The sequence below is a fragment of the Astatotilapia calliptera genome, chromosome 7, assembly GCF_964374335.1.
Source record: "Astatotilapia calliptera chromosome 7, fAstCal68.1, whole genome shotgun sequence".
NCBI classification, from domain to species: Eukaryota; Metazoa; Chordata; class Actinopteri; order Cichliformes; family Cichlidae; genus Astatotilapia; species Astatotilapia calliptera.
This window is the reverse complement of record NC_137428.1, coordinates 2,718,530-2,741,545: the sequence shown is the minus strand read 5'-3', so window position 1 is coordinate 2,741,545 and position 23,016 is coordinate 2,718,530. Positions and strand designations below refer to the sequence as shown.

The 23,016-nt window shown below is 41.8% G+C and overlaps 1 protein-coding gene across 1 annotated transcript in view; it reads right to left on the bottom strand.

Annotated features, from left to right (window-relative positions):
- Positions 1-9,830: 9,830 nt before the first annotated feature.
- LOC113025072 (polypeptide N-acetylgalactosaminyltransferase 18-like) overlaps positions 9,831-23,016 on the bottom strand; it is a 181,076-nt gene continuing 167,890 nt past the window's right edge. The window contains exon 11 of the mRNA XM_026172462.2: positions 9,831-14,702. Coding sequence (XP_026028247.1) covers positions 14,556-14,702 — 147 coding nt within the window. The 3' untranslated portion in view covers positions 9,831-14,555. The remainder of the gene's footprint in view (positions 14,703-23,016) is intronic.

The window sequence follows — 23,016 nt, the reverse complement described above, 5'->3', positions numbered from 1 at the left end:
TCCATGTTCTGGTCGCGATCTTCTGTTATGAAACGGCTGTGTGCAGGCAGGAAAAGGACCCAAAGTGCAGACTTTAAACAGCTTTAACTCAAAAGGGTAACAAAACTGAGACTACAAACTAAGCATACACAGACAGATCACACAGCACGATAAGGGTAGATCACGACACAGAGAAACACAGGGCTTAAATACACAGAGGAGCAATCAGGGAATGAGAGACAGGAGGGAAACAGCTGGGACAAATCAGGGCTGACGAGACAAAGGAAGATAAACCAGATGCATTAACATGAGACAGACTTTCAAAGTAAAACAGGAAACATAACACAGAGACTTGACACAGCAACTATGGAACAGAACAGAAACCAGAAGGCACAACTCTGACAAAGAAACCAAAAGACTAGAAATGATAAATAAAGGCAAAAACCAAAGTACGATAATAATGAAAACTCTAAACTCTGGGTCAACGACCCAGGCACCCTAACACAGCAAGGGCAAAAAATTACACTGCATAGATACCACGTCAACACTGGCAAGATACAAAAATAAAACACTAGGGTGGTAGACCGAATTATCGATCAAAGAGGATTTGTTTTAATTAGTGCTGTCAGCGTTAATCTGGTTAAACTGGCGTTAACGCCATAGCCGCATTAACGCGGCAAATCTCCATTAGTGGAGCGTTAACGCCATTTTAACCAGATTAGTGCTGACAGCACTAGTTTTATTCCATGATCTAAAAATGGCTGCCACACATTAAAAAACTTACTAAGTTTGTCCTCTAATGTATACCTAATTCTCTCCATATGCAGTAGAGCAGTCAGTTCTGTCAGCCACATTTTGAATTGAGGTACAATGTCAGACTTCCAGAGAGTCAAGATAATTTTCTTAGCAATCATCATTCCAAACAGAATTGTAGTTTGTGCAGCAGAGCTGAGGTGTAACAGGGAAGAGGAGGATCCACACAATGCAGTTACTGGCTCTGGCTCTAATGTGCAGTTGTACATGTCAGAAAAAACATTTAAAGATATCCAACCAATAGTTATGCAATTTGGGACAAGTCCAGAATAAATGGGTAAGAGAGCCTTCTCCAAGTTTACAACGATCGCATATTAGACTAATGGACGGAAAAATCCTGTGTAATTTAGTTTGTGAAGCACTTTGAATTGAATTAACTGATGCCTTAGATTTATAGAATAAGAATGGATCCTCTCCCACACCTCATCTCCAATTAGCAAACCAAGCTCTTCCTCCAATGCTGTCTTCAAAAAGTCCAATTTAAAAGTCAAATACTCTGAAAAAGCGTTCGCAAAACCAGAGACCAGGTTTTTAGAAGCCGGGGAGCTCAGAAGGAGCTTAAAAATTGGCTCCTCCTCCGGAAGAAATAGAAAGTTGATGATACTCTGACGAACATAGTTTCTAATCTGTAAATCAGGGGTGTCAAACTCAAATACACAGTGGGCCAAAATTCGAAACTGGAACAAAGTCGTGGGCTAACATTAATATTTATTGAAGAAAAAATCTTCCTCCAGATATAAGAATGAATCTTTTGTTATGGACTCAAACAAGTTTTTCTGAAAAACTGAATATGGAACAAGCAAAGCTTAATACTAAACGATATATATATTAGCCGTATAATACCAGTAGGCCAGCTCTGATAGTAATTTGGCATGGCTTCGTGGGCCAAATGTAATTAGGCTGCGGGCCAAATTTTGCCCGCGGGCCAGAGTTTGACACCTATGCTGTAAATAATGGAAAAAATGTGACGCAGGGAGAGAGAACTTGTTCTGCAACTGGGTAAATGATGCAAATTGCCTGTCAATATATAAGACTTTAAGAGTAAATATACCTTTCTGTGCCTCAAAAGAGGCGTCTAAACATGAGGGTGGAAATGCATGATTACGATATATTGGAGTATGGATCGAAGTGTCTGGTAGTGCACAACCTTTTTTGATCTGACTAAAGATTTTAACACTGTTTGAAACAGAAATTATTGACCTTGGTTCACGGATTAGAAGATGAAAAAAGAAGAGCAGGAAGGGAGCCATTCTCAACCCCTTCAGTGCCAGTAAGCAAGAGTTCTAGCATTCGCAGCCCAATAATAAGACTGAAAGTGTGGCAGACCAAGTCCCCCCTTAAGTTTGGATTTACATAGATGAACTTTTGATATCCTGTGAGTTTTAAAGCCCCAAACAAATGGTTATACTACTGAGTCGATCAATTTGAAAAATTGCTTATTCAAAAAGATAGGCAAGTTTAAAAATAGGTATAAGAATTTAGGGAGAGAAACCATTTTGATTACATTAATGCGACCTACCATGGAAATAGGCAGGTCGCATTAATGTCCTTTTTCAGTTTTTCAACTTGTGCAGAATAATTCAACTTAAAGATCAATTAGAAGATCCTTAGGCAAGGCAGCACCCAAATATTTCAATCTGTCTGTAACTTTAAAAGGCAAAGTTTTCAAAAACTCAACTTCCAGATTTGCTGTCAAAGCCACGAACTCACTCTTCTGCCAGTTAATTGTATAACCCGAGATTTCCCTAAACGACCTCACCAGATCCAATAGTACAGGAACAGATCGCTCAGGATTTGACAAGATAAAACAAGAAATGTAGTGCTTGATTTTCCCCAATCAGACAGGGTCAATGGAGGGCTCATTCCTACTGGCTACTGCAAGAGGTTCAATAGCAATTACAAAGAGCAAAGGGCTCAAAGGGCAGCCTCGTCGTGTCCCGCGGTGTAAAGAAAAAGGCGCTGATCTATCTTGGTTAGTAAGAATGGAAGAAGTGGGATGTCTATATATCATATCAACCCATGATATAAACTGTTTGCCTAAACCGAACGTCTCCAGTACCCCACGCATATAGGCCCACTCGACCTTTTCAGCATCTAAGCTCAGCACTGTGATCTTGGAAGCCGCCCAATGCCCGTTATACATAATGTTAGAATTGATCATTTATGAGAACCACAGACTGTATATAAAGAATGGACACAATACAGATCTGAAGAGTGAAGCCAAAGCTGAAGGTCCTGAAAGTCTGCAGTTCTTTAATGGCCAAAGGGCAGTTTGGAAAAAGACAGAAAAAATCCTTTACCTCCTCCATTAGAGACGGGACGCCTGACACCGACGCCTGTTTCACACCGCCAAATGTAGACTTTAAGTAATTTGATTACATGTAATTTTGTTCCATAACTACAATATAAAATGTTAAATTTAATGCTCAAAAGAAATTACTTGATTGATTTAATACAATTCACTATTAATTATTAAAATAAACATTTGATCTTGTGTATTTCAATTGCATTTTACTCAAAATTATGTCTTTATGCTTACTGAGGGTGAAAATAATTTTTTTGAGTGTAATGAAGCAGACTCGTTGACAACACTGTGCCGAGGCTTGTATCGCAGTGATCATGTGACTCGCTCTTTCATTTGTTATAACCAGAGGTGAAATGCTCCATCCTTCAGTTATTCATCTTTTCATCGGCCCAGCTTTGGCTCATATTGGAGCAGCCCTCATGTCAAAATGTGTGTAATCAATAAATGTTGCTAGGCAACCTGGCCTGTGACAGTAGCTGTTTAATTTACATCAAAATGACGTCCTTAGCATCCTTTGACATCCTGTTCTTTTAAAGCCCAAAATTCAGCATTATAAGCCCAGTTTAGCAAATGTCTGATGATGAAGTTTTATTTTAATTTTAACACATTTTTAACCTTTTTAGCCAACCATAGGCCCAAGTCCCGCAGACCTTATCTTTTTACATGCTGTAGTACCATTTTTGGGAGCATTTCGAGTTGCTATACATCAATATACCATTATATCCCAGACTTTAATATATGTATGCATTAAGTAAGTATGTAAATTGCAAAAAAGTGGAATAAACTACAAAAAAAAAGAAAAAAAATATATTTTTACACATATTTCTAGTTACAGACATTTCGAGGTAGATCCGTCAAAACTGTAAATGCAAAAAAGTTGCACAAAATAGTTTCCAACTACAGGAAAATTATTTTGAGTGTCTTTATAATTTGACAGTTTACAAAAAAATCCAGCATGTACATCAAAATAAGCTCTAAGCCACCCAGAAACTATACAGCTGATCGGATCGGCAAAGTGTGTTTTGGATTATAATGTTTTTGTGGCTGTCAGCGCTTTTTACACGAGTTTTGCAAAAAGCCATTTGTGGAAAGAAACCGCGACCTGGGAAGTTGAATGCATAAGATGTAAGTACAACTCCTCCGGTTTCATTTGCAAAAAAATTATTGCGCTAGCTTATGTGGTTGCAGTTACACCAGGATTTAAAAATAGTTATGCAAATTGGAGTGTGCCCACTCCGATGGGCTTAAAAGTTTTTTTTTTAACTGCCAGGGTCAAAATGACCGCTCGACACTTCTAGCGGTTAATACTTATAATTACAACTGGCCACTAGATGTCACTAGAACGGTTTGTCTTTGAAGCTTTAGATAAATTTTTTTCTGATACCAGGAGAAAGTCTCAAAGGCTTCACAAAGCGTCATGCGCCCATCTCTACACTGATGAATCCACGGACCCACTCGCTACTTTAAACATCCAGATGCTCACTTTATGACAGCGTCCATTAGAGTCAAAAAGAGGACAAACCACCCAACAGGCTTGCAGTGGCTTTTTTTCTCCATACCTCACTTGTGCACTTTTAAAATGTCAAGTGACAGCAAAAACACATCACATCCATCTTTTGCACACAGTCTATGGTAAGAACCAGCTTGAGTTTTAAACCACAGGCGTAATCATAAAAAAAATCTTTAAACGATTTTGACTGACCCACATTTTTTCACAGGACTGTTTAAAAGTTAAGACTTGGCTTTGGGGTTAAACTTTGATTTGGTTAGGTTGAGTTTAATGTAAATGTTTGGCACTTAATCATAATGACGAAACCTAGGAGGGTAAAAGGCTTGAAAATGTCAATGAATGACCTCAAAAATGTGTCAACCGTGTTTGTGTTTTAATGCATGCAGCAGTGGACCTGAGACACTCCTGACATGTGATGCTGTGCTTGTTCATGTTCACAGCACCACACGCTGACATAGATGCAGAGAACGTGGACAGACAGACAGAGATTCCTACAGTTATTAGAAACGAACCATAGTCTCAATTTCTTGTAATGCTAAATAATCCAGTTTCTGCCATATTAGCAAAGTAAAAGACTTTATTTGAAATTTTATTATCTCATTCTATTTGTAGGAATCCATTGGTCGGGTCCATTTCACACCGGCCTTGAAACTCAACTAGCTGAAGTTATGTGTGCCTAACTGCAATAATGACTGCACTTTAACAAAGTGTTAAAGTTAACAACTGCCATACACGGAGAATGAGAGGAAAAGTATAACGTATTCCTGAGCTCCCCCCATCTGGCCCGCAGGAGCTTATTCCACAAAATGAGAATCTTTTTGTGGAACCGAATGGCACATGAGAATTCAATGTCATTCCACTGTGGGTTTGAATTCTGATCGTTTCCTTTGCTGAGCCCAGGTTTTATCCAGTTAGAAACAGAAGATTAGGCCCTTTCCCTGCCAGGAGAGCTTTCATTTCCATGCTGAAATATCGCTGATGTAGCGTTGGCTCCTTAATCTGATAATCAGATCCCCTAGAACTTCCTCTTTTTTGTGCCCTTCTTGTCTCCCGTGGACCTTTAATCCTCCTCTCTGTTGCCCTTTTCTCCTCATTCTGCACCCCTTATCATTTCCAAGCATTTACTCCCCCCCCCCTCTATTTCCCTGCTTCCCTTTTCTTCCTGTACTTCTTCTCTCTTCCATTCAACACATTCGGCTGCCAACAAAGATAAAAAGCTAAGCTCTTTCTAATGCACCCGATTGATGGACAGGCACAGATCCAATGAAGCGTTGCCCTTCAATTAAGCCTCTGTGGTCACCTGGCAACAGTGTTAACGAAGTGTACCCTTCAATTAAGTCTCACCGGTTACTCAGCAGAAGCCTGAGCCAATGAGGCGTGAGCAAAGGTTGCTGCTAAGTCGTTAACGCTCCCTTCAAGGCCCCCGAGTGCAGCACTGGCTTTAATCACTCAGTCGCCATTTAGCGCTGTTGCACAGATGTGTGTGCGCGTGCGTGTGTGTGTGTTTATTATCACGCGTGCTCACGGCTCATTGGAGGTGCTCGTAACATCAAAGGCATTGATGTTACGAGAGGCTTGTTTATGAGGTGTTCATGGTAACTCCCCCAAACAATACAGGTGCAGGGCTTCGGCTTTTATTACAAGTCATCCTTGGAAATGCTTTATTGCTTCTGGAGGCTGAGCCTTTCTGGGGATCTCTGTTGTGCTTGAAGAAAGGGCCGTGTTAAAGGATGGATTCCTCTGTAGTGGAGATGCATCTGCTTCATAATGATATCTATTAAAAGAGGGGGAGGCAGTGCAGGAAAAGTGGATTAAAAAGAGGAGAGGATGGGGTCTGAGTGAGGAGGAGTGAGAGGAAGAGGGAGGCAGAGCGGCGAGGATAATGATAGGAGGTGAGAACGAGTGGGACAGAGAGAAAGAGTGAGTCCAGGCAGCTCATCGGTGGCCTCACAAGAGAGTGGGCTGCCGCCTGGAAGTGATAATTAGTGCATCCTCAGAGGCTGCAAGGCTGCACAGGGCCACTCTTCTGCCCCCAGTTTAGCTGCACTACAGAGGATAAACTGCACCAGTGAGGCTTTATTATCTTTGTCTTTGGTCTGGGTTGTTTTCCCCAGAGCATCATAACTTTGGAAATGATGAGAGCTTTCAGACCGTCATCAGGAGCTCAACCCTTCACTGAGATGGAGAAATATTTTTCAGACAGCTCTCTCTTCATTTCCAGATCTTGTATTTTTGTGACATCACAGATGCACTTGTCTCCTGCTTTTCCTTATTTTCTGTCATATTTACTGTGTTTCAACGTTGGATGTTCATATTCAACATGGACACCCTTTGAAATAATGTGATCAGTGTACGTACAAGTGATGCCCATGAGCCATGAGCTCAGGATCCAGACCACAGACAAGCAGCCTTCAGACGAGCCTCTGTTCTCTTTTTGCTCAGCAGTGGTTTTCTCTTTGGACTCCATTTTTGCCCGGTCTCTTTCTTATGGTTGAATCATGACCTCTGACCTTTACCAACGCAAGTGAGGCCTGCAGGTCTGTAGATGTTGCTCTGTGTTCATCCTGGTGGATGAGTCATCGATGCACTTTTGGAGGAATTTTGGGCTTTTGGACAACATTGAAAAGTTATTATTTTGAACCGTGAACGATTTTCTAGTGGCGTCCGAGATAAAAAGCATTAAGGTGGAAATGAGTAGAAAATGTTCACTTTAATCATCATGTTGTCACCATTTATGTTCTTGCTTCCCTGCTGTCACGACTTTATCGGCAACCATTAATAGCTCAAATGAGCTTTGGCTCATTACTCTTGTAATACAGGAAATAGAGGAAAAGTTTCCACCACACACAAATCAAGCTTTAGCTCCCTGGATGAAAGTTAAATCACTGCAGCAAGCCTAGATAGGCTTACTTTTTTAACTGTGAGGCTCTTTTTAAGGAGAAAATGCACATTTCTCTCAGAACCTTACTGAGGATGCAGTTTAGTTCTATATTGTCATTTTCAAGAGACAGGTCTGAAAGTGAAGCAGTTCAGTTATTCTGCAGTAACTGCTGCAATAAAACAGGTGTTACAAACCTGACAAAGTCAAATCCCAGTGAAACCCCAAGTCCCGTCAAGCCCCAAAGTCCCAAATCCTAAAGAAGGTTTGAAGCTAGGTGTCAAATCTTAAATCAGGTCAAAGCTTCAGCAAATAGCAGCTGAGACGTAGTCAGGTAACCTCAGATCAGGTAGAACAAGTCCAAGCCAAACCTTGTCAGGGCTGGTAGCTTGTAGCTAGTAGCTAATGTAAAGTGACATCATAAACTAACTAAATAAAAACTTTTCCTACCTCTTTATATGTGAGCGAAGCCTTGAGATTGTCAGAGTCTTCCTCCCCTCACCCCAGCAGATGCCCCTCCCCCATCCCCGAGTCTGATTCTTCCCGTTAAAAGGAGTTTTTTCTTCCCACTGCCGCCAAATACTTGCTCACAGCAGGTTGTCCGATTGTTGGAGTTTTCTCTGTATTATTCTCTGTATTATTGTTCAGTCTTTACTTTACAATACGAAGCTTCGAGAGGTGACTGCTGTTGTTGGACTCAAATGAGTTTGCACAGATTAACGTTAAATCAGAAACTTCTCTGCGTTTAGTCAAATAAAACAAAACTCATATTAAGGTTTCCACATATCTATAGCTTTATGGTGACTCAGGTACAAGCCTAAACTAGCCTAACCCCAGGTGACAGTCACTGTGCAAATATATGAGTGATGCATGAACATTGCCGCGGTATTTGTTACCGACAAATTCATAAAAAAATAACTTTAAAGCTATCTGAACCCATCTGAAAATGTGCACTTTATTCTGCACCATGATGGAAAGCATTCTTGCTTTTCATAATGAGATTACTGTAAAGCCATTATACAGAGTGCTTTGCATACAGTATCGTTCATTTCCCTTGCTTAAAAAAATGGCAGCATGAAATATGAAATGTTTGTGCGTATTTGTGTGCATGCAAATGATGGCCTTTATGTGACAGTGGGAGCGTAAACAGCCGCATTACCGGGACTGATGTTAGCAGTGCTCAGAGAGTGCCGCTCATACATGTTTCATGATGTCAAACTCCAAGTTCAGCAGAGACACTGCTGCAGGAAAATGCATGGGCCAATGCAACATTTAGTAGGTGCAGGCACAAACTCGGTAAAGACATGAGTTGAATGAGACTTCAGTCTTTTGAGATTTGGAGTAGTTTCAGTTTACAGTACTTTTCCTCTCCACCTACACTACACACTCATAAACATACAACCTCAATTGTGTTTGTCATGATTGGGTATAAAAGGAGCATCCCCAGAAGGCTCAGCTGTTCACAGGCAAGGACGGGGCGAGGTTCACCACTTTGTGAACAACTGCGTGTTTAAGCAGTTTAAGAACAACGTTTCTTAATGCACAATTGCAAGGAATCTTGGGATTTTTCTACTGTCCATAAAAAGATTCAGAGCTCTGCAAGTAAGCGGCAAGGCCGAATAAGAACACTGGATGCCCATGACCCTCGATCCCTCATTTGGCACTGCATTAAAAACCAACATCATTCTGTAAAGCTATTACTATGCGGGCTCAGTTAACACAGTTCATCGCTACATCTACAAGTGCAAGTTAAAACTCTACCATGCGAAGCGAAAGCCATATATCAACAACACCCAGAAATGCTGCTGGCTTCTCTGGGCCTGAGCTCAGCTGACACAGACTGACGTAAAGTGGAAAAGTGTGCTGTGGCCTGACGAGTCCACAAATCTTGTGGCAAAGAGGAAAAGGACCATCCGCACCATGCCCCTGTCCCAGCAGTGTTGCAGGCATCAAATTCAAAATGAGTGAAAATTTGCAAAACAACAATAAATCTGATCAGTTTGAACATTAGCCATATTGTCTTTGTAGTGTATTCAATTGAATATAGGTTGAAAAGGATTTGCAAATCATTGTATTCTGTTTTTATTCATGTTTCGCACGACGTCCCAACATTGGAATCTGGGTTGTACATCCTCAGAACAGCGTGCTGAATCCACTGAACAGTTTTCCATTCTTCTGAAAAGAAGACTTTATGTCACGGTTCCTTATTCATGGTGTTTACACACAGATTAAGAATAAAAGAACAATTTTTATTTAGACCTTTATGAATCAAATAATATTAGCTCAACAGTGTTTAGTGATCAATATCCATCACAAAAAAACAAAGAAAAAAATCACAGTACAAGTTTAGCCATGAATATTTTTTTAATTTTTGGTAATTATAAATATCTGCTTTAAATACACTAACAAAATAGCTTGGACATTTTTCATGACTCGATATAGTAACAGCTTCCCAAAAATTGAGATACTTTGAAAATTTCAGGATCTACAAACCTGAGCCACAACGAAAACAAAAGATCAACAGAAGGTTTGGTAACCGATGCTACACAGTAGCTGATAGAAGATGAGCAGCTCCAGTCCTCCACGAGTTACCAGCGCCGCGAAACGCGTTACTGACACGTCAGCAAGCTCCGGCTGAAAACAAAAGATCTGAATACACAACAGCCAGATTAACAATTCGACTTCATCGTCTTTAGACAGCGTTGAATGATTGGGAGATTGACTGCAATGCACTTATATTTGATTAAAAGCTTCACAACAGTGTAAATTTCAGAGATCTGTAAACGCTGCACATGATTCAGCAGAAGTAAACACACATATCCAATCAGCAAAGGTTCATGTACTCTAATGTAAAGAAAATAGAAAATACCCTCACATGTATGGAGTTACATTTGTGCCACAAGTCAGTGCAGACCTGATTTTTGCCATGTGACAATCAATCTACTTCTTCCTATGCTTAGAGTTGAAGCACAAATGACTCTCTGTAAGTCAGAGCAGCATCTGCTGTGCTGATTAACTACGCGTATGTGGGTGCCAGTTTCCTCCTAAGGGTGAGGGAAGGATACTCTTCTTTGTTGGTACAAGTTGTTGCAAGCATCGTTTAGCTGTACACACAATAGGTGTCGAGAGAAAGCCACCTGCTCCCGGTTCCCTTTGTTCTTATTAATATTACATGTTGTACACCTATGATGCAAAGCTTTCAGGGAATTACATCTTTAAAGAACAAAACAGAACAACATTAAGCGCACACACACACACACACACACACACACACACACACACACACACACACACACACACACACACACACACACACACACACACACACACACACACACACACACACACACACACGCACACACCAGTGTTTGTATTGATTTTGCTTCCTGTTGGAGAATTTTCAAGGGAAAAAAGTTCCCCCTTCAGAAACTTGTCCACTATCTAGATTTCCATCTGTTCAGTTACTTTTTGTGATTCTGCATTAATTCTGCACATAACTCGTTTGTGATGAGTACACATCCTTCAGGATACCTTTGAAAAGCCCACACAGACGTGCAGAAAGACCTCACTGCAGCGAGTAGGTGGTGGAGGATGGATTGTCGTGCTTGCTCCCATTTTAGTGAACTGCTAATTCTTTCAAAGAGACACCGAGGTCTTCCTCTCGGGTGTCGCTAATCCCCTAAACATCTGATCACGTCAGAAAGTTGCAGCTGCAGTTTGTAGCAATGCTATGGATGCGGTCTCCTTCCTTACAGATGTTGATGCTGTGTAATTTTGTTTTGTTTCCTTCCTTCACCTGGATGCTGAGGTCATGCCAGCCGCTGATTTTCCTTCGTGAGCCATCGTGGAGGGTTTGGGTTGGGCCACTTTCAGTCCACTTTAAAGCTGCATTGAATCATCTGAAAAACTGTTTTCCTTGATGAGATCAGTTTAAAATTCAACGCTGGTTGTGGAAACGGGGAACTTTTAACACCTGTTTAAGGAAGGTGTAGGTTGTGTTGCTAATCTGTCTTTAAAGCACTTTTTGGTGGTTTAATGACCTGTTTGTTTTGAATCATAGTGAATGGCTCTCGGTCTTCTGGCATTAGTTGTTTCAATGTTCAGGACAAACCTTCTGTAAACCAGCTTTGAGCTTTTAGGCTACGTGAAACTTTGACAGCAAACAATAAAGGTGATTATCCACACTGACTGTGGGGAAGATTCCTAAAAACTACAGTCGCTCCTGTCTAAAAAACAGCTGTTTAAGTGTAACCTATGATATTTTACATGTTGCTTTTTAAGATACTGTATATCCAGCCTACAAGTGTCAGTCTGGTCCATATTTCCCAGCCTCGGCCAACAGCATTCAAAGTTGAGAAAAACAGAGCTGTGGTGAGAAGTTTGCATCCACTCATCACAGCCATGGATGTCAGGCTAATTTGGGGTGGGATGTTTTTTTACAGTGGGGTGGCTGTGTGGTAAACTTCTTTGATGCAAAGCATGAAATGGGTGCACAAGTTTGAATTTATTTTGGATTCCTAACCAGCTGCCTCTGACATGAGAGAGACAGTTTCGTCTTCTTTCAGACGTCTGCAAAGTGGTGACACATCTGAATAATTTATACAATTGTTTGAACTGATGATCTTGAAATCTACAGATGTTTAGAAATGGCTCCAAGAGACTCTCCCAAGTTATGTAAATCTGCATTTTCACTAATTCTTCACTGAGTTCCCTGGACCGTCCCATTGCTCCGAGTATGGGCAGGCCAACGAGCGCAGTCCTTTGTAATGATGCAAAGAAACTACAAGTTTTATTCAATCATGATCACCAAGTTAATGGGCCTTAGCCTGTACGTATACTTCTGACCATGTGTCGATTATAGAAAATCCAAAATAAGTTTAAACTTGTGCACGCAGTTCTTTTCTTTTAAGTCATTGAAATGCAGCGATTCACCCTGAAAAAAGAACAGCTGAAAGAAATTAGCCTGAAATTCAGACCTGTGACGACTGGATGAAAACAACCACAGCTGGATTTGTAAATTCATAAAACTCCAAATATCTGTATTTTACTGTGATCTTTTCATACTTTTTTGCTGTGTATTCTGAATGAACAACCATCCAAGGTAAAATTTCATTCACGTGGCACTCAACGAGCGGGCAGCAGTGACCTCTAAATCCAGGGAAAAGAACGCCGCGTTTCTTGTTGAAGAGTTTAAAATTGAAAAAGGAGGAAGTGTCTGAAATAGGATAATAAATATCTGAGGTTCTGCACCTTTATGCTACACCTACGCAGGCATTTTCAATAATTTTTCTTGATTAGACATCTTCTGAGGACCGTGTAGGAGTATTGCCGACATGCTGTGATAAACTACGGACCTGAAATCAGGTTTAGTACACGTTCTGTGGTATTTAATTCTTCTGAATATTTAGCCAAGGTTTGGGCCACCCTAACAAATTCTTAGTTTAGGTGTGACTTTGACCTGTACTGACCTCAGCAGTCACCATGATGGACTGAGCGCTCTCATCACTGCGTCTCTGCTGTAAGCTCTTAAAAGCCAGAGCCGTCGAGGAGAGCGCTGTGGCCACGTCTTCTGCTGCTCTAAGGTTGCATTGTGTGATTACTCTCTTCAAACGCGTTGGAGAGGCATCCTTTACAAGGTCAATGAGAAAAAGCTGATGGGAGCAGTTAGTAATTTACAGACAGCACAGATGCAGCCAGACAATGTGAGGATGAAAACTGTAGTCAGACACCGAGCTGGGCCAACGTGAGCAGGGTTGGTTTATAACAAACCCCCCACCATATTAACAAAAAGTCTGGTTGTGAAAGGGCAAATGTGCACATCATTCCCACTTTTTCCATATGCTGAGGGATACTGCAGGTATCTATTAAAGTCAAAGCAAAGCATCTGATACACAGCCACCTGTGGGCAACCAACACGACATCTGTAGGTTTTTGATCCAACTGGATTATCTTTGCACTCACGTTATATTTCTGAGTGTTGAGAGGGCTTTGAAACATGATTTTTGAGATAAAGTTAAAAGAAAAACTTAAATTTTAAATAGTGAGGAAATCTAAGAGTTAGTTGTTGTTTTTCTGCAGAGATAATTCAGCATTTCTAAAATCGTGCACACTGCAGCACACTGCTCCAGGTGTCAGTGGACGGATGCCGTGGAAGCTCCATCTTCTCCACATCACGAAGTCTTTTGTCCTGGCAGGTGTTTCCAGATTTCTGTTTAGAAGTGTACACACACGCCAGAATGATTGGCGGTTCTGTCTGTAAACCATTTAATCCCAAAACACACTCTGAAACCCCTGAGTGACGGTGTTTCTATCACAGTGCCAGTTTAAATCACTCTGTGGTATTCTTCATTAGACCAGCTCCTTTTTAGTGACATCAGGAAATCTACAGCACCTGCTCGGTCGCTCCGCTCCAGTCGAGCGGTGATGGTAACGATTTAAAACCTGCCCTAAAAATCAAACGTGAGCAACACGCCGGCTGCTTTGCAACAATACACCACATCTGTCCGTCTGCACGCAAACATATTGAACCGCGCTCACTCAATTTGTTTTGAGATTGTGTGATGAGGCTGTGGCAGCTCAGGCCTGAACTTAAACTACCGACTGGGAGCCAGAATACATCACAGGCCCGCTCCTGCAATAACCAGACTGCTTACATGATTTCATGAGCCTGTCTCCCGGAACAAGTGGCTATATTTCTCATTTCCATCGCAGAGTGGGGAGTTTTAAGAGCTCCGGCTCCATCTGTGAGTGTCTCTTTTCCCAGGTCATTGGTATAAAATGGTTATTAGGTTACTAATGGTCCGTGTCTGATTGGAGCACATCTGCTTCTATGCAGATTCTCCTTAAAAATAAGTCCAGTACTGAAACTAACTTTTTGAGAGCTTAGTTTGATGCTGAGGTCAGTGTGTTAGTCCATCTCTAACTGGACTATCATTTGTGGACCAGACCTCTATGATGGTCCATCCTGGCTTTGGGTCAGTTTGGTTTTTCGGTGTGAAGTGGCAGACTTCCTCAGTTAGACCAGTCCATCACATGAAAGGTCTCCTAATGTCTGACTGGTGTCACTACGTTCACTGTGGCAGGACAGTCAGTATGTTGGTGATGGTCCATTTCTGATCCGTGCAGTCCTGAATTGCCAGCTGGAAACTGAACTCTGACTGTCGGCTCTCCACCAGCTCCAGACAGCGCTGCGACTCCATGTTTTGGATGGGACCACCCTGGAGAGACAGAGACAAATGAGGTGAGGAATATCTCAGCATACAGGCAGGACGGGTGTGACGTTCTACTGGTGTTTTTGGACGAGCAGTAACCTCCATGGCTGAAGAGCAACGCGCACGAGTGTCAAAAGCTGCAGTTGCTCTAATGGCCACTCAAGTCAATTCCTATAGATTCCAATGGTAAAAATGCACAATTTCAGCATTATAGCCTGGCTATTATAGACTATTGGCTATACTGTATATAGATATATCTATGTATGTAGACAGGGTGGCTTTAGCTCAGGAGGTACAGCAGGTCATCTACTGATCGGAAGCTTGGTGGTTTGATACACCAACATACACATATATTAAGTGCACCATCCTCAAAAGCAGAGCAACAATCTCCATATTCATGGAGAAACAGGAAGCAACTTTTCAAATGAAACCGAGTCTCTGCAACGTTTACAACACGTCTGCCATAAAACGTATGAGGCAGTTTACAGCAGAGCTGTCAGGTATCTCAAGCATATTTTGACCTTGGCTTTGGACTTTTGCCGGTTTAAGACTGTAGCGTGAGAGTCCAGACTGACGCCTTATTAGAACCGTATTAGTTACCGAACACACCACACACAGATGGTCTGTAGTAGTATTTTGTGTATGTACGGTCAACAAATGTCCAGTAATATTTAAACATTTGGTGCTATGGTAATTATGCAATGAAGCTAATATTTCATTATTATAAATTCAGCCTCCACAGGTGATTGATGTTTATTACATAGTGAGTATTTTACCATTCAATTAACAGTTATTTAGATGTTTTGGCAATGCTGCTCCTGTGACATCTGTGCCAGTAAAGCTGACTGAAGGGAACTGACCTGAGAGAGGGGGACACAAAAAGCTTGTGTGTGTCTGTCTGTGTGCACGTCGCTTCACAACAATGTCATTTTCAATAAGAGGCTTGCTTCACTGTCTGAATGCACGCTGGACTGCTGCCTCTCCATTCCTTGAACAATGCGCTGGCACCTAAAAGTAGGTCCTTAGTTATGTGGCAAACAACAGTAATATGTTTTAATGAGCCCGAGCGCAGTGAGAGTGGAGACTGAACCAGCGCTGCTTTGAAATCAATATGCTCTACACCTCCCAGCATTACATGCACAAGCACAAAGGAACAGCCATCAGCCTGAGGACAGAGCTGACTGTACAGCAGTGTTTTCGTGTTCCTAAACACACCGCTAACCCTGCATGCTGTTCTCGAATGCCTGACTACATTAGAAACACAACAAAAAAGCGGACCTGTGCACGGCACTAACACAGTGCTCTTCTCTCAGCTCTCAGCTCACTGAAAAGGTATCGATTCTCTCTGCTTGCTTTTCTCTGTGCACAGCTGCTCAGGCACAGAGCTGTTCACCCACAAAACCCAAGCTGCTGACACGTAAGAGTGACCAAAGCATACATGCACATATATGACCTGTCATAAACATGCATTCATGCAGAGAGCGGGACAGAAACGTGGAGCTCCATCTGTCTCTGAGATTTGAACCTGACCTTACGCTGACCCCAGGCTGATCACCGTAGCTGGATGTGTCCCATTATACACTCGGAATACTCGAGGGCTTCTTATCGAAGCTCAAGGTAAGTATGTGCAATATTTTCACAGCCAAAAAGGAGAAAAAGTGTTCCAAAGCACACTTTCTAAGAGCACCTTTATGCAAGAAAGAATATAAAGAATAAACCTCTTTAACAAGAACTTTATTGTGTTCGCTAAGCCTGTTTATTATGCTTAAAGTGTGACTGCATTACTGCTTCTTTACTGACTAATGCTTTGTGTTTTGCATTTTCCTTCACCTGCACCCAGAGACGAGACACATTCCTCGAAATCGACTAACGTGCTTTCTGAAGTCCTTCTGGGTTCCTGTTTGGTTTCTTATTGTTATATTTAAAACACAAGGCCTGAAAGCTTAGTGAGTCCGTTTAAACCCTGGAGTTTCAGGGTCATGATAGACGAACTCACTTATTACCTTTTTAGTTTTTGGCATTATAATACATGCTGCAAACCTCACCTACCCCAGGGCAAAACTTAGATGTACAAGGGCCAACCACCAATGTGGAAAACAGTAGAAACCAAGGTTATTATAGTTAACTAAAACTGAACTAAAAAACTAAAACTAGATGTGAAAATACATTTTATTTAATTACAACAGAAATAAAAACGATACTTTTGAACTAAAATTATTTCACAAATGTAAAAAAAAAGACCTAAAATAAAAAATGTTTAGTGAAAATATTCTTAGCTTTAGCGTCTGTTAGCTTGGTTAAAGTGGCTGTGAGACGAACATTTTCAAACAATAAAAACTGAACTGAAGTAAGAAAATTCACTCTGGAAACTAACTGATGCAAAAAAAGACGAGAAAACGAGAAACTACAAAACTATAATAACTGTGGTGTCAACATTTCTGATGCACAGGTGAGAAAAAACCTCTGATGCTCTTAAGAGAAAATGTTTTTGCACAGATTACTTCGAGCTAACCCTAAAACCGGCCACCCGAGTCTTATATCGCACTTGCTGATCTTGTATCAGATTTGAATTTTTAAAAAATATTTCTTCCCTTTATGCCCTTTACAGACCTGTAACTGAGCTCAGGTCTCGTGTCCTGCACTGTGAGCATTTTTTCCAGCTTTCCTTCCTGGATGTAAAAACCTTCTGTGTCTTTTGCCTTCATCTTTCTATATTCATGTTCTCATTGTTACTTGGCTGCAGTTTAAAGATTCAGATTTAGGACCTTCATCTGCTTCAGAGCTGCATTTGGATCCTTTTTTGTCCAAACTGATATATTTTCAAATTCATATTTAAGCAGAGGATTTTTCTTTTGGAGGGCATGAAGGTTGCAATTTGACTCAGAGGCTGTAATAAAGGGCGACACAAATAGGAGCCTCGTTGGAGATTAAAAGGGACATCCTTCTGAAGTGTTAGCACTTCCAAACCCAGGAGTAGATAATAGCTTCATCCAGGAAATACGCTACGAGCCATCCCTCATTTCTTTTCATTTTGCTTTAAAGAAGCCAGACTGACCATTTTCACAGGACAAAGCATAACAAAGGGCACTGAACTAAAGGGAGAAACTGAATTGTATCTCTACATAACAGACAAATTGGCAAAGAAACAATGAAATTTTATCTTTATCGCTGGTACTTTGTCTCTAGAAAGCTGTCAAAAGAAAAACATATTTGTTCCCATTTCTTCACTTGAATCTATGAAAAATGCCACAAATATTTCAGTTTGACAGAAATAAAAAAGTTTTCTTTTAAACAATAAGGCGATTTCCAAAGACTTATTAGCTGCAACCTTGGGATATCTCACACGGTGTGCAGAGTTTCCACAAACTGTAGAAAAACAACAAGAGGAAGACAAACAGAGAAATGACAGACCTAAAAAACTCTACAACAGATGAAGAGCATCTGAAGGTCACGTTGTTAAGAAACGGGACCTGATAGAGAAACCGGGAGCTGATTCATCTACTGTTCACTGAAGCCTCATCAGGAATGGGCTCAGAGGAAGTGTGGCTCTCAAGATGCCATTTTTCAGACCTGAGGTGTGTCAAATTGTACAAGATCATGAGATTGGCAGTCAAACACAACACTAACTACATGGCAACACCATGATACCGTCGTCACCATTTGACAGGATCAATATTTGACAGCACAGTGTTGTTAGCGAAAAACCCAGCAAAACAAAACAAGTAAATTAGTGAAATTCAGTCAGAATTGAGTCTGAAGAAGATTGTTCTTTCAAGCTACAGTTTTATATTTGCTTGTATGGCTCTGTTCTGTCACCTCCCTACCTTTCCACACTCATAAATGGAGTAACAATAATAATATTAATAATGGATTGGATTTATATAGCGCTTTTCAAGGCACCCAAAGCGCTTTACAATTCCACTATTCATTCACTCTCACATTCACACACTGGTGGAGGCAGCTACAGTTGTAGCCACAGCTGCCCTGGGGCAGACTGACAGAAGCCAGGCTGCCATATCGCGCCATCGGCCCCTCTGGCCAACACCAGTAGGCAGTAGGGTAAAGTGTCTTGCCCAAGGACACAACGGCCAGGACAGAGAGAGCAGGGGGATCGACCCGGCGACCTTCTGGTTACAGATGAGCTTCCCAACCCCCTGAGCCACGGTCAGATGAGTTTTTAATAATAATGGTAACACATTTTCTCTATATATACAGAACTTCTTGATGCATTCTCAATCATCCAGGAAAGTAAATCTCCAAAAGTTGATTTTGTTCATCTGGACGTAGTCTCAGCTGACTGCAGGTAAACCTACACATACGGATCAGTATCTAAGGTTTGACTCTCATCATCCACTGGAGCACAAACTGAGTGTCATCAGGATGCTACAACACAGAGCGAACACCATCCCCACTGATACAGCGGCCAGGGAGGCAGAAGAACATCACATCAAGAAGGCCCTGAGTAAATGTGGTTATCCCAGCTGGACTTTTGTCAAAGCTGGAAAGGCACCTAAAGAAAGCTCCAGCCGATCCAGGAGAGAAGGACAACCGCTGCCCACCTGCAGTGATCCCATATGTGTCAGGAGTATCGGAGCAGTTGAGACGCATTTTTTCTAAACACCGGGTCTCTGTGGCTTTTAACCCAAGGATCGGGTCCCCCGACACAAACAGAGTAACACAGTGTACGCTGTTAAGTGCAGGAGGATTGCCAGGATTTATACATCAGGGAAACCAAACAACCTCTGGGAAAGCGGATGGCACAACACAGAAGAGCCACCTCGTCAGGCCAGTGGACACTCTTTCAATGATGAGGATGTAACATCCTGGACAGGGAGGAACGCTGGTTTGAGCGCGGAGTCAAGGAGGCCATTTACGTGAAAAGGGAAAGACCAATCGAGGAGGGGGCCTAAGGGTACATCTGTCACTATCTTACAATGCTGTGATTGCAGCCATTCCCCAACTCTCTGTGAATGGGACTCATGGACATTGATCAGTGGTTGTTGATCAGTGGTCATGAGAATTTGCATAATTAAGATTAAGGAACTGCCCTCCCAGCCCATTGTTCCTTCAGTGGGCTGGTTTCAGTCATTATGCAAACGTACTGGTTATAAGATTGAAACCTGCAGTCAGCTGAGACTGAAGAAGTCACCTGATGATGACGAAATGTTTCTCCCACAAAACGCTACGTCCAGATGAACAGATTCAACTTTTGGAGACATATATAAGGAAGGAAGTGTTGTGTTTAAGGAAGAGTGAGACTTGTAAGCAGACATCAACTCAAAACAATCTTGTTAAAGGTGAAGCAGAATCCATATAGATTGATGCAGGTGTACTGTGGAACACATGGAGCTTCACACATGCTACCCCCCACCCCTCATCCAAGCACAGAGCAGGCATTGGTGTAAAAGGATGAAAGCAGGAATTGGGGTGGATGTGGGTTGTAAAGCGGCTTGCAGATAAAGAAGCCCAACTATCAAAAGCAGTGTTACTAAAAGCAGTTTGAAGCCTGACTAAATGAAGCCATTTTGCTGTGAGACAGAGTGCACGTACTCTGCCAGAGTGGCATTGACATTTTCAGGTTTCCATCATCTTCTGCAGTGGGCCGCTAATGGGACGTTATAGCAGGAGGAAGCAATCATAGTAGTCTTCCTTTGATGCCTTTTACTGTATATAGTATAGTAGAAGCAGGCTTGTGCCCCATTAAAGTAATCACAATGATCATTCTTGCCTCCTCTGCTGAAAACCAGTCAATTGGCTCTGTCTAAGTGTTTGACCTCCTGAGTCACTTCCAGCAAATGTACTTAGAAAGTCTATGTGCTAACTCTGCAGCTAAGACTAAGTGTACAGGAGCGGAGCCGGTGTATATACACAATCGCACACATTGATGTTCCCCTATGCACAGACACAGGCACATATATACAAGCACAGAAAACCATGTGGCATTTATCCAGCACCATGTCCTCGATGCTGCAGTGAGCCTGCCTGTGATTCTGCAGAGTGCAGCGTCGGACCGCACTATTGATTCCTTGCTATTAAGGCGGGAACACTAGTTAATCAGTCGGTCAGAGAGCCAGTCAGCCAGAAAGCTATCAAGCAGCCAGTCAGGGGGTTGGGCTGGCAAGTCAGACGGTCTGAGAGCCATCAAATCAAATCATTCACCTCGAAGGATGCGGTGAGTAAAAGCACCCCGAGAAGACAAAGAGCACCGAATGCTGCGGCAGCAAGCGTGAGGCGCTAGAGTCTGTTCATGCTAAAATACACCCAGTTTACTTTTACACGAGCAGAACAGCAAACATCCCAGAGTCTCTCAGCTTGATACAAATCCAGGATCATCTACAGATACAAACAGCCTCGCGGGCTTTCTTTGATAGAAACTGTGATAGCCTTCAAAGTGCTTTGTGACATCTGCTAACATTTAGTTTACACCAACATTCAGCTCACATCTTTTGTGATTCATTCATTCTTTTCCACAGCTGCACATTATTCTGTCTCTTTGTGACAAGAAAAATATACATAAGAAAAGATTTTTTAAAAGTACTCACAACATTACACCCACAGGCGGGCACTTTCTGTTTATTGTTGTACCCTCGACAATCCCAAGCACATGAGCTTTTCAGCTGGGAGCAGGCTGCTGTTTTCAGTGAAACAGCTTTGATAAAACCAAGACATCTTCCAACCTTAATGACCATTTACAGTCTCCTGCCCCTCTTAAAATTAGCCAGAGGAGTGTAGTATGGACATAGATTTAAGTTTACCTCAAACACAGAAGGTGATGGACCTTTTCTGAAGAGACTTTGCAATCTGGCTGATAAATAATAGTGTCGTTCATGTTTAAATACAAAGGTTCTGTACTCCGAGTGAATGCAATGCATTATTAATGCGGCGAGCCATGACTCATCCTTCAGAGAGAACAACAGGACGGTCTTCCCATGGTCACTGCGCGGTGACAAAAAGAATATTATTTTAAACCCCCGTCTCTCTGCACTCATGTTGGAACAGCTTCACTTATCTAACAAGAAGGTTCGACCCGTTTTCACACCCAACTCCTAAATACATACGTTGTCAGCATATAACGGGTCGGGTCAGCTTCACATTGTGATGCATCAGATACTCCCTTAGTATCAGTTTTTTGCAGGTTAGTCCAGCAGACCCAACAGGAGTCCCCAACAGCTGAAAGTGATGAGGGGAGCCTGAAAGCTAGAGTGGTTCGGCACCATTGCTGGGCTCATACATGTAAATGACGTGAAAATGGAAACGTAACTTTGTAACCAAGTAAATGTCAGAGGCAGAGAGTGATCTCATCATTTCCTCAGAGATTATTAAGTATTCTGATAATGTGAAAGAGTCACTGTAACAGTCCACCATCCTCCTCATGTGGAGTTTAGCAGGTTTTGGTTCTTCCTCACACACAGAATCTATGCTAAAACTGTCATAGTCCCTTTGGTAGGTCTATGATTGGTCTTTCTATTAGGTCTATATTTCCTTCTGGGTTTGAGAAGCTTTTGAGGTTCACGTTTCTTTCTTTTCCCTTCCTTCACTCTTGTCTTTGTGTTAGTCTTTTGTCTTTGGTTCTCCTGTTTAATTGTGTCACGTTAATCGTCTTCAGTCACGTCTCTCTCGTTTGATTTTGGTAAGTGTGCTCTGTGTCTTACGCCGAGTTTTACTTTCCCATCTCGTTTGGTTAGTTGTCTGCAGCTGTTTCCCAGCTGCTCCCACTTCCCTCATTACCTTTTGTTTGAATTGTCTCAGTGTCCCCTTGTGCTTTGTTGAGACATTCACATATAGCTACATGCTGCAGATCGTGTATAATCTCTTGTTTTCTGGATTCTGGAGTCACTGTCTTGTTTTCTCATCTTGGTGTTATTCATGTGTCCTGCGTTTGGACCCCCAACTTACTGCAACAATCACACAGCCTTAAATATGACAAGAAAGGGGGTTTCCCTGTGGACAGGAAATGTGTACCTGAGAGAATATATAGATATGATAAGAAGGGTTTCCTGATCAAGTGTTGCGAGCGACCCTTGGAAAACCTGCACAGCTGCACTGGAGGTCCTTACATGCTTTATTTTTTTGTTATGAATCAGCATTAATATACAGAGAGCAGACAAGGAGGCTAGAAATGACTTATAACAGTGCATTCTTAGTGGGTCCACTTTGCAAATATGTCAATAAGATAAGTCCAGAAACAGCCTTTAAATGAAAAGTTTGTGAAATGTTAGTGACCCAAACTACAGCTGTTGTTGTAGAGAGTAAAGAATGAGCTGCTCATCAGAGTCATAAATGACTGTAATCAACTGAACATGATCCGACATGACTGAGA